The 12297-nt window shown below is 36.6% G+C and overlaps 1 protein-coding gene across 8 annotated transcripts in view; it reads right to left on the bottom strand.

Moving 5' to 3' along the window:
• Positions 1-751: 751 nt before the first annotated feature.
• LOC136026522 (annexin A7-like) overlaps positions 752-12297 on the bottom strand; it is a 216870-nt gene continuing 205324 nt past the window's right edge. For all 8 annotated transcript variants that reach the window (XM_065703180.1, XM_065703176.1, XM_065703174.1 and 5 more), the window contains 4 exons: positions 12121-12193; positions 7695-7862; positions 1635-1810; positions 752-937 (listed from right to left, as the gene is read on the bottom strand). In XM_065703180.1, coding sequence (XP_065559252.1) covers positions 875-937; positions 1635-1810; positions 7695-7862; positions 12121-12193 — 480 coding nt within the window. In that variant the 3' untranslated portion in view covers positions 752-874. The remainder of the gene's footprint in view (positions 938-1634; positions 1811-7694; positions 7863-12120; positions 12194-12297) is intronic.

Raw genomic sequence — 12297 nt, 5'->3', positions numbered from 1 at the left:
CCCGGTCTGTAATTTCGTCAGTTGAAAACTGACGTCAGTCAACACACAAACATGACGTCACCCGACAGACAGACCCACACACACACAGACAACTTATTTTTATATATATATATATATATAGATAGATATATCACAATATGCTCTTATTATCTAAGGATTGACCCCCTATTATATGCAGAACACAAAATATATTCGCGGATCAAATGCAAGGTGGACTTCCTGCATCAGCATCTAAAAGCAGCCCCTTTTAAAACACCCTAGTCCCTTTTAAAAGCCAAACTGCCCCAAGGGAACGAAATATTTGACAGATTTTCATTGCATATTAGTAAACCAAACAGCCTGCATAAAAGCATTCAACACAGTAATAGGTCTATGCCAACTACAAAGGAAGTGAAGTTTACCTCACTTTACCACAGGGTATGCTTTCCTACACGAACAAAAATATTTTGGTAGGGTTTCAGAGGAAAATATCATTTTGTACTATCCACTCTACGGTATTCGTATTCAGTTTAGGACTGAAACTCGAATTAGCTCTTCTGAAATTTTAGCTTTTGGAAGTATTTCACTCTTTGTCCATTGAAAAAATACAGTTCTCACGGAGCTTTAAAAGGATTTTGTATAAATGTTTTATACATTTGCTTAAAAAAAAAATCTTAAAAAAAAGCAATCTTAAATCTATCTGCTTAAAAAAAACAATAATAAACAATCGCAAACCGCGAGAATAAAAGTTATCTCAACCTTTGAGACCTCAAAAGATAAAACCTAACTTTAATGTTTGGCTCTGATTATAGAGAAATCTACAAAATTAGAGGTTCCGTATTGACTAGCAATAGAGAGGAATTTCACAGCATTTGTTAGCACTTCTTTTCTTCTGTTAACTCCTTGGGTTTCCACAAAAGGCAAGTAGTATGTGCTTGGTTGTACCCGAAGCATGTTTCTGTAAGAAAAAAGGAACAATAATTCTACTTGCGCTATTTTCAAACTTGTAAATTTTGTTCGTACTGACATACACACAAAGATATTGTATTTATGTTGTATTTAAAAGGAAATTGAAATTAAAAACCTCTCCTTAAGAAATAATTTTCAAACCAATTTATAGATTTCGTTTGTACTGACGTACACACAAAGAAATTGTACTATGTTGCATTTAAAGGAAATTAAAATTTATTTGTATACAAGAAAAAAAAATGAGCAAGCATGTTTGGGACACTGGAATAATTTATTTACAAAAAAAAATATCTATCGAAAACACAGAAAAAAACGCAAATGAGATTTAGTGGTAAAACTATTGCACTAAGAAAAAAAATATACAAATACATAAATAGCAAACATCGCATTTGCTATTTCAAATAACGTAAATTTCTACTTAATTTTCCAATTTATCTTTCATCTGATCTGATGTCGGTCTGATATGATCTGTTCTCGGTCTGACCCAGGAGCAACTTTAAATTAAATGAATTGTTAATGTTTTGAATCAGTTTTAATGTTTTAATTTTTTCATAAGTTTTTCTTTTAGAGTTTCGATTACTCCTATCCCCTGTCACTCCTTATGTACAGTTCGTTATCAAAAACTGTTTGACATACTGTTTACGCGTTTTATAGCTTCGACGATTAAAACAAGAAACAGAACTTACGTCAATGCCTTCTTCCAATGTTTTCTGGTATCTTTGGTTGTAAAGATTTTTTATTCTTCCCAAATCTGTTTCACATGTTGTTGCAACGATCCGTAGTATAGTATCCATGTCTCGTTTTGTCATAGCATGTCTTAAAGCATTAGCATAATAAGAGCCTCTATCGATCATGCATTCATCTGAAACAAAATCATCAACTCTAATTCAGGCATGAACCCTATATATTTACACATATTAAGAAATTTTACGGTTACGCGAAGTGAAATTCAGCTACTATAGGAAAATTCGACCACTATTAGCTTTTTTGACATCTTTAACGGAACCCTGGTGCCAAAGAATTCAAGAAACTAGCAAACTTCCATTTATCTCAGGAAGACATCTACAGAAAGACCATACCGAGTAGAAATGTGACATCTGACTAAACTGTTTTTCGAACATTCTGTGTGGGGTATCACCTCTAAAAGGTGGGTATATCGTTCCATGTTCATACAATGTTTTGGCAAGCGACAGCAGAAGTCGATGAACTCGTAAGCGATGTTCGTGCTAATTTTAAGCCATCAGATTGGTTCAAACTAGCACAAGCCAAATCTCGATATCAGTAAAATCTCGTTGTGTATGGGCCTTTACACGCAAGAAACTAAACATAAACACATAAACAAGAAATCGAATAGTTTGATTCATATAATAAGTGCTTGGCATAAAACAAGAATGGAATTTGGCTTTTCGTCACCTACCTCCGCTAACTACGGTTAGAACCTCTGCCTCTGCCACGTTTGTTATTATGACGTCACATTTGTCTGATTTTGATAGCCATTCGATCTCCGACCGTCATATTTGAATCATTTTTCTATTTTGGCCACATCCACCAAAACATTTCAGGTAACTATTTCATGGTCTCAAAGTAGCCAAACTAGGTCGCCCTCATTTCCCTACGCCAAACACACTAAGCAACATGACTGTTCTTGCAATTAATCAGTGGCGATTCCAAGGACCTGTTCAAGGAGCTCTTTTATAGGTGTGCTCAATACTATGTTCTTGAAGGATGCTGTTGGTCAAAATCATCCACGGGGTTGCAAAGGGGTACTTCATTGCCCCTCCCATGGATAGGGAAAACTAGACCTATGGTGCCCGGGCAACGTGAAGTGTTGTGGCAAGCTTTGTCCGGCTTCACCGGCTAAAGTGTTGCGAGAGCAACACTTTGGTTTTGTTTCTTCGCTATCGATCAGTAATCACATGATCAAAGGCTATTCCTCAGCGTTGAAAAAACAACAACAAAATAGTATCAAAAGAAGGGACTAAATTAACTTTGCAACCAGTTGAACTTTATCCTTTTCAATCGTAGACATCGTGACGGATGAAAACTCAGCAATATCTTGTATAATCTAGTTGGTATTATAAAGCTATCCCTAACTTTTCAGGATCAAAATATCATAGATGACATTCTATTAATCATTACGAAACTATCTCATTGTTTTACATTCTTGTTTGTGCTTCTTTCTTCACTATGGATTAAATGATGAAATTGTCAGCCTATCGAAGTTTTTAAAACAGTATGTCTTAACAAGAACGCAATCAGTTATCACATGACCAAAGGCTATTCCTCAGCGTTGAAAAAACAACAACTACAAAATAATATCGAAAGAAGGGACTAAATTGATTTTGCAGCCAGTTGAACTTTATCCTTTTCAATCGTAGACATCGAGACGGATGAAAACTTGGAACAATATCTTATATAATCTAGTTGGTATTATAAAGCTATCCGTAACTTTTCAGGATTAAAATACTATAGGTGACACTAATTATTACGAAGCTACCTAATTGTTTTACGATATCGTTTGTACCCGTTGTGTAAACGCTTAATTCTGGCAGATTTAAAGTGATCAAGTACAATGTGCAACAATTTGCACAAATTTCTAGCCCAAAGTGAACAGACTCTTACTTATAAGTCCCTCTCCCGTGATAGACATCAACTTCACCAGATACAAACAAATGGGTACACTAACTAGCAAAAGTGCAAACCCCTCATCTATGAAGATGATTGTAGCCCAACACCCGATTATTACTTACAAGTCCCCTACATGTCTTACCACTGGAACCAAACTGGTCTAGCCATCAAATACACCGGAAACAAATAAAAGGTACACCAACAAGCAAAACTGGTAAACTCCTCATTGCCGAAGACGATTATGAGCTAACAGCCGTTTCTCGTCCAAAGTGAACCGATTCTTACTTATAAGTCCCTCTCCCGTGATAGACATCAAGTTCACCGGAAACAAATAAATGGGTACACCAACTAGCAGAGTTGCAAGCCCCTCATCTCTAAAGTTGACTGTAGCCTAACAGCAGATTATTACTTACAAGTCCCCTACATGTCTTACCACTGGAACCAAACTGGTTTTACCATCAAATACAGTGGAAACAAATAATCGATACACCAACTAGCAAAAGTTGCTAACCCCTCAATGCCTAAGGTGATTATTACCAACAGCCAACTGTTGCTTACAAGTCCTCTATATGTCTCACAATTTGTATCGGCCTCGATTTCGTTTCAGTGTGTACCTTACAACTGAAGTTGTCAACCCCTTGAAACTTTCAAACTGGCATACTTCATGAAGGAGTTTTTGTACCAAAAATGGATTTCATATACTTTGATCAGCTCACCAAGAGCTACCGATTGCCGTCGACAAAGACTTATATCTGTCTTAGTTCAAAATTTGATTTTTTTTTTTGCCGTAGGCCAACTTTCTAACTTCACCACTTACAACGGAGCAAGGAATAAGCTCCAATTTCATTAGCAATGAGAGAACTTTCAAATTTTATTAGGCACATCTGATACCATTTCTCTACCACAATCCCAAGTCCGAAAAACCGAATGATAAACTCAGCTGAAATCATGTACAGAGATGGATAGAAACAATAGATGGCAGCACTTTCGGACCCGTGGGAAAATGCCACATTTTTGCTTCTGTAAATTTTTCTATTTATCACTCAAAGAAGATATATTGGCTGTGGGGCCGGGTAACTGCCACATATATTTAACACTAATAGATTTTAGTCCATCTTCAATTTGAAAGTGGTGCCTGACTGCTTGTCTGCTAGAACGGAGCTTTCCACTCGAAAGCGGAAACTTGCTTTGACGAAAAGAAGGCTTGGCTGTACAACTTCAGATACTCCTCTCTGACAGAGGCTATATAACTCCACTTCATTTCGCACACCATAGGCTCTGGCTCGTGGACAAGCAAAAACCATCCTTTTTGGCCCCAGGCAAGAGTTCTGCGGAGCTTTCCAAAATGTAATGTCATATTCATCAATCAAGCCTGAAGTCCAAACTTTCCATAGAAACCGGAGAGTTTAGACCCTTACCAGTTTCCAGGAACATGCTGAGGTCGGCGACATAGGAAAAAAAACGAGATAAAACCAATGTGTTGCTCTCGCAACACAAATATACAGAGAGTACACTTGCTTGTGAGATGTGAAACACGGGTACATATAGATAAACATAGACAGCTTCTTAAGACAAGAGCGTTTAGAATTTTGTTTCTGCTTTGGCCATATCCGAGGAAATATTTTACCTAACTGTTTAATGGTCTCAAAGTAACCGAACTTGGTTGCCCTGCTTTTCTCCCTGCCACACGGATAAGCAGCACGGCTATTCTAGCAACTGATCTGTGGGAATCCCGAGAACCTGTTCAAGAAGTTCTTTCTTGAGTTTGCTCAATAATGTGTTTAAAAAGGGTATCGATGATCAAAAACATCCACGGGAGTGCAAAAAGGCAGTTCATCTTCCTCTCATGGACAAAGTAAACGAAAGTACACAGGATAGTGATATTTGGAATAGAGATGCATATAGATCCACATAAACGACTTCTTAGAGTCTGGGGGTTCAGACGTTGTTTCCCCAGGGAAACGTTTGTGTGGAAAATTTGTGTATCTGTGACACTAATTCCTAATTTTTGCATTGAGGGACACTGTAGTCGTTAAATAAAAATAACAATCAGTTAAATAATCCTCAGTGCTCCCTACATATTATGAGAATAGCAAATGACATACGATGTATACCGTTTTCCAACCCAATCGGCCGTCTAACACACGAAACATAGCATATTTCTGAGACCCCGCCCATCAAAATCACCAACTCAACAGCCAAACCATAGCTGATAAAACTTCTTTACAAGTGGGGTACATTTTCGCTTCTGAAACTGGAAAGTTAAAGACCAAAACATAAAGCTGTTTTTTCCTTCTACAATCGCACTTCGATTCAGTTCAAGAATGAAAAAAACAACGCGTCCATCTAACATCGTTTTTTTTTTCAACCCTCAATTTCTCTCGACTATCATTGAGCATCGTTTCCCAAAATAGCGACGGCAGCAAAAAAAAAAAAAAAAAAAAAAAAAAAAAAAAAATGGAAAGCTCGCTACACAACATAGTTAAAAAAAAAGAAAATACGGAAATACTTCACAAGTGAAGAAACTAGTAGTCACCTCAGTCAATAAATACACAAAAAAAGTATTATTCTTATTCCTGAAACTATGAACCTTTTAATTTCCATAAAAACATATAAGAAGGAAGGAAAGATTTATTAATTAGACACGTAAATAAAATAAACAAACATTTTACTACCTCCCCTAAAAGCAATGTTTTTCCGTAGGAAAAAATCAATGAGAAAAAAAAAGAAAAGAAAAAAAATTCCCCACCAACAACAACAAAATAATCGATAAGTATATCTAAACAAACATTTTTTTTACCTCCTAATACTATAAAGCGTCACAATTCCCCAGAAAGCATATAAATAAATAAATAAATAATGCAAATTCATATTCTACAAAAACACTTCCTTAAGAGTTTTCCTAAATAAATGTGGGTTGTCAATAGTCTTAACATTATTTTTAAACTATCCATTTCCGGCTGACGCTACGTAAAACAGGAAAACACGAACGGGAAGAAATGCCTCTATGTACGCGGTAATCAACATACCCCACCCCTTGTGACAGCAGAATGAACAGCAGCCCAAACAGACAATTGGTCCCTGAAACGACGAGACTGAATATCCTGCTCCAATCCCCCCCTCCAAAAAAATTCAGTGTATAAACTTCACGAAGGTCCACAGTTGGAAAAAATTAAAAAATTGGACAAACTTCCCAAATGAACTGACCGGGAGAAACCCCTGTGAAAACCATAATGATTTTGTAAAAAGGTGAAGGAGGTTAGATTAAGGGGAAGACGCGAAAGATATTTTTCAACATCTAGATGAAGGCGAGGTTAACTATATTTTGTTCAATTCTTTCCAATGAAAATACGAAAAAAGGGTAATTTTCAATGGCAATACGAAAAAAGGTATTTTCCGAAACGTAGGGGGGGGGGGCAAATATGTTGGCCATTGAAGCAATTAGCCCATGAAGCATAGAAACAAACTTAACTAAAAAGGGGCCACAACTGATTTATTTTTTTTTCATTGTCTTGTAGAAGAAGCACATTCCACCAATGGCCAAGTTCCTCCTTTCTCATTGTCTTCCTTTGCTTTATGGTTGCTTCTTTTGTTTATTTATCATTGACGATCGGGTAGCCACATGGACAGGGGATCTAAGCTCTTTAAGACGGCTCCGATGGTACAAAAATGGTCATAAGAAAGCGTCGGGTAATACTTCAAAGTTTCACTAAATATAGTACTCTGTTTTTTCGCCAAAAAGTGTTATTACTCCAAAAATCTTTTTTTTTTGCCACATTTTCTGCCATTTTTCGCCGAAAATAGTCTATTTTGTTTCCTTTATAAAAAAAAAGACAAATTTACTACTTGTAACGACTTTTTTTGCGTAAATATTGGTTTTTTTTTTTTAAATACTTAACTACATTGGTAAAAAGGGAGTGAAAGCCATTACTCATTAGTCCCATACCGCTGCAAGGCAAGATTAGTGGGTACGCCCACATCTAAGGTTATATTCAAATTTATAAGCAAAGAGCAGTTTGACACGTTCTCTCTTTTATATTCAAAGTAGTTGTCATATTTCTAAGCATATGTTAGTTCCTGAAGGTAAAAATTTCACATAAACAAAGGAATAAACTTACACAAGGCCAACAGCGCTTCCTTGTTGTTCTTAGAAAAATATAATCCTATTAGTTCAGAAATGTGAGTCCTAGTCTGTACCTGAAAAACTTCGGCAACACGCTCCACATAGGGAACGCTGTTCATTCCAAACAGATTGATGATAAACAGCTTATCTTCAACACTTCCATCTAAAGGAAAAAAAACTGGGTATAATCACCGGTATCTTATCGGGTAGGTGCATAATTGTAGCATGTACATCGCCAATACGTAAATGTACAATAAGTGTCGTATGTATCTTATCGGGTATCACCGGTATCTTATCGGGTAGGTGCATAATTGTAGCATGTACATCGCCAATACGTAAATGTACAATAAGTGTCGTATGTACCATACCGAAACATATTAGACAAATATTCATAGCCATGGAAGTTCTCTCCAATGGAGAGTGCTGCTGGCTTATACGACTATTTAGTGGAAAATCAGGAAAATCCTATTAAAAAGTAAATTATAAGGAAACTGAATACGCGTTTATTGTCCTAGTTGAATTAAATCAATAAACTGGCATCAATAATTATATCCCAGTTTTTGTTCAGTCATGTTTTCAAAAGCAGTGCTCACTTCATGAAATTAATCGAGTTACAAAATAAAGAGAACAGCAAAATTTAACTGACATTAAAAGTCTTAAGAGTGAAAATGTATTATATTTTGTCAGCCTCAAAAACAAATAATTTTATCACATTCAGTCTATGTTCACCAAAACCAACAAAGAGGGGGGGGGGTCATTCTTCTCCTTGTTTGGCGTAAGGGAGACACTTTTGTATTATCTCTATCATAATCAAATTCCTAGGCATGCGGCGGGTCCCTGCAGCTGAGACCAAAATCCAGGTGGTGCACTGCCAAGCAGAAAAAAAATCCCACTACACAAATAGAGGATAAAAAGGGGGTTCCTTTGCGTCCCATTGCGGTTCCTTATAGCTCTACGCCACCAGATTAGAAAAACTGTTGTCTACAATTTTCTGCCCTCTTTTGTCTAGATGTCACCTCTTTGCAGTCCTTGCTTGAGGACGGCACTTAAGTTTGTTTCTGATTTAGGGGTTTATTTTTTATTTCATTTTTTGGTAATCGATCTGTTTTTATTGTTTTTAGGACGGCCAAGTATGGTCGAGCGGAGGTTCGGCCAAGATGTTTACTTCCATATTACCTATGCTTTCCATTCCATTTTTCTCCTTGTTATCACTTGCTGTAAATTTTCATTGCTTTTTTTAGTGTCCAATGTTTCTCTTACTACAGCACTTAACCATTGACTTCTCGGGACTTAATTGTGACCAAAACTAACCCCCCCTGCCCACTTAAGAGGTCCCATCGGGCGTGGAACTCAAAAAGACAAAATTGGAAAATGTGCTCTTACTTCCACCATGTTTGTTTGAATCCTGAAAGCATATTCTGGCAGTGACACAAATTAACATCCTTCCCACTACAGACACATATAAAGGTATGGCACCCTACAACTATTAGATTTTAAGACTATTATTCTTGCTTCCAATCCGGTTTGCCTGAAGTCCAAAAACCCATTCCGCTAGATATGAGGATAACAATAATTTAAAAGTTACTCTTCTCCCCCACCCCTAAGTTAAAAGGCCGGGTGGGTACAGATCGCCGAAGAACAGAACTAGGAGATAAGTTTTTGCTTCCCATCAAGTTTGGTTAAGATCTGACCATCTTTTCTGATAGATGTCCTGATGGGTTGCATTTTGGGATGCCTATCCCTGGATAAAATGGACTGTACCTGGACACCCAAAAGACTTAACAACAACACTTACCCTTGTGTCCCACAAAATTTGGGTATGATAGTGGTAATATTAACAGAAAGGAATATTTACTTGTTCCTCTACCAACGTGGAAAACTAAAGAGGGTGGGAAATCGAACCCTGTCTCTCACGATAAAAAGGCTGGGACATTGACCACTATATTACCACTGACTTTTTAATACTAGAATCTCTTATGAGCCATCATAATCAATACCAATTATAAAGCAAAAACAGAAGATTCAAGATTGTTATAACAAAAGTTCTCGAAAGTGACCTGGGTTCACTTCTCTGACCAACTCGCTATGGCCTTACATTTCTCAAAAAGTACAAAGTGATAATAGCCTACTGATAAAAACAACAAAAACCTTTTTTTAGTGTTTTGAAACCTGAATTAAAGACTATTTTTGAAACTTTTTGTTTTCAAGTAACCTTAAGAATAATGTTGATAAAAAAATAACTTAAAATCTGCCCACCGAATTCTTTTCCAAACAAACATCGATGCATCTAGTATAGACTTAAACGTCACAAGGCCCTAACTAGTAAATACCTTCCACCGTCTGCTTAGTATAAAGACAGTTCTTGATTTTGTCAACGAATGACTATTCAGTGCTTTCTTTATATAATCGCTTTCTTTCCCAGCTTTTTGGAACTACACCTTAGTATACCATATCATACCTATATCTCTTTCATTTGTCTTCATGGCCCTGTCTAAACACTGTCTTCATAGTGGGTTTTTCACACAACATGCGGAGTAAGAGCCGCTTTTGATCCAATAGATTTGGCTTTTCCGATTTGCCCTTAGAATCTTAAAAAGCACCAGTGAGGAAAAAAGCACCATCTAAAAAGCACCAGGTTGTGCTAAGCTGGGAGTGTAAATGTATTTGACAATCAGTTTGCTTTTCAGCTGTGGGCGAGTTGTCAGCATACGTATAAGATTCCACCTTCTTCTTGATGTGTTCTTCTTCTTCTGTGCTCGTGATAGTCCTTCGAAGACAAATAGTATTTATATTTTCCCCTCAGATGTTTCAAAAGCAATGGATAATTTGGTCCATATTCAGGCTCTTTTATAGATCTAGAGTTGATCTTTCTGCTGCAAAGCTTCATAAGCTTTGCTATTCAAATTCTTTTCATCATCTACAATGTACACAAGGTACTATTATAAAGATGCAAAAAGGTTAAGGTGAATGGTAATCTACCCTTTTTAATATTACTATTTCTAGCGTTTTGACAAGATTTTGGGTAGTTGCTTTTCTTGGTAGTTAATACCCTGTATCTCCTGACAAGCTGCTTCTGATTATCCATTCCAAAATCGATATCCCCCAATAGTATATTTCTAGCGTTTTGGGCAGTTGCTGCCCTGTATCTCCTTACAAGCTGCTTCTGATTATCCATTCCAAAAATGATGTCCCCCAAAATGAGTAAGGAGAAAGGTAATCTACCCTTTTTAATATTAATATTTCTAGCGTTTTGACAAGATTTTGGGTAGTTGCTTTTCTTGGTAGTTAATACCCTGTATCTCCTGACAAGCTGCTTCTGATTATCCATTCCAAAAACGATATCCCCCAATAGTATATTTCTAGCGTTTTGGGCAGTTGCTGCCCTGTATCTCCTGACAAGCTGCTTCTGATTATCCATTCCAAAAACGATATCCCCCAAATAGTATTTTCTGCTTCATCGCTTTTTCTTATACTGGCCATTGCCTTAATGTAGAAAAGTGCGAGTTTCTCCCCTACAATGGCGCGACTTTCATGACCTTACAATGTAATAACTTCTCTATGTTACTTGTAGATTGAATCCAACAGCTTCATGTCTCTATTACTGACATTTTCCCGAGTTCACGTCAGTGGACTGTTAACAGTTTTAGAAGAAAAAAAAAAAAGATTGGCTACGTACAGATTGTTACAAACCGGAGACAGTAAAACAGAAATGACAACAGGAATGGTAACTCGTCCCTTTACTCATCCATATCCCTTGTTCATGCTTCAGGTCTTTTACCTATTAATAAGAATGGCAACTCACCCTTCTGTGAATAATCCAACCCTTTATACTTCATATTGTTTCCTTATTATTAAGAATTGTGGCTTAAAAAGAATCCCGGGAAATTGCTTAAATTTAATAAAATTCATTTTGTCTACGACCTTGGACTAAAAAAAACTGATTTATTGTGGGTAATTTAAGTGTTTTCGAAAGAATTTTAAAACTGAAGAGACGGCACAGAAAAATCCCAGGTACTACTTATAAATGTTCATCCGGTCATTGCAGTCTTATCCGGTTCTTACATTCCATATTTTCTTTTGTGCTTTTTTTTCTCATTGTTATCCTACCACTATTGATAGATGCATTGTGTGGATCACTTATACCTAAACTAATTAATTAATTACATCGGAAAAATAGGCCTTTATGGCGACCAAAATTTATCGAAGCGAGGAAAAAAAGTCAAAACATGAAAAATATAAAAAATTATGGGGAACATCTTTAAAACCTTACGATTTCAACTCTACTTTAGGGGACTGAAGGCGTCGACAACTCGACTGAAGGCGTTCACTTGAACCGTTTCGTACGTGTTTAGTATGATAATCGATTCAATAAAAATTAAACAGAGTAAAACTTACCTGAATCATTAAAAAAAAGAACTTACCACACTGATTAAGTCTTTGAACATCCACTTGAACTTTTTGCTCATTTATTCCGACGAAATCTCGTGTTTCTGTCTGCAAAAATAAAACACACAAAAAAAACAGAAGCAAAGAAACGAAATAGACGGATGCGAAATCAGCAATGGGTTCATTCAAAGAGTTAGTCAAAGAAACATCGG

Source organism: Artemia franciscana, chromosome 4 (genome assembly GCF_032884065.1).
Source record: "Artemia franciscana chromosome 4, ASM3288406v1, whole genome shotgun sequence".
Classification (NCBI taxonomy): Eukaryota; Metazoa; Arthropoda; class Branchiopoda; order Anostraca; family Artemiidae; genus Artemia; species Artemia franciscana.
The sequence above is the reverse complement of the archived record's forward strand: the minus strand, read 5'-3'. Positions and strand labels throughout refer to the sequence as shown.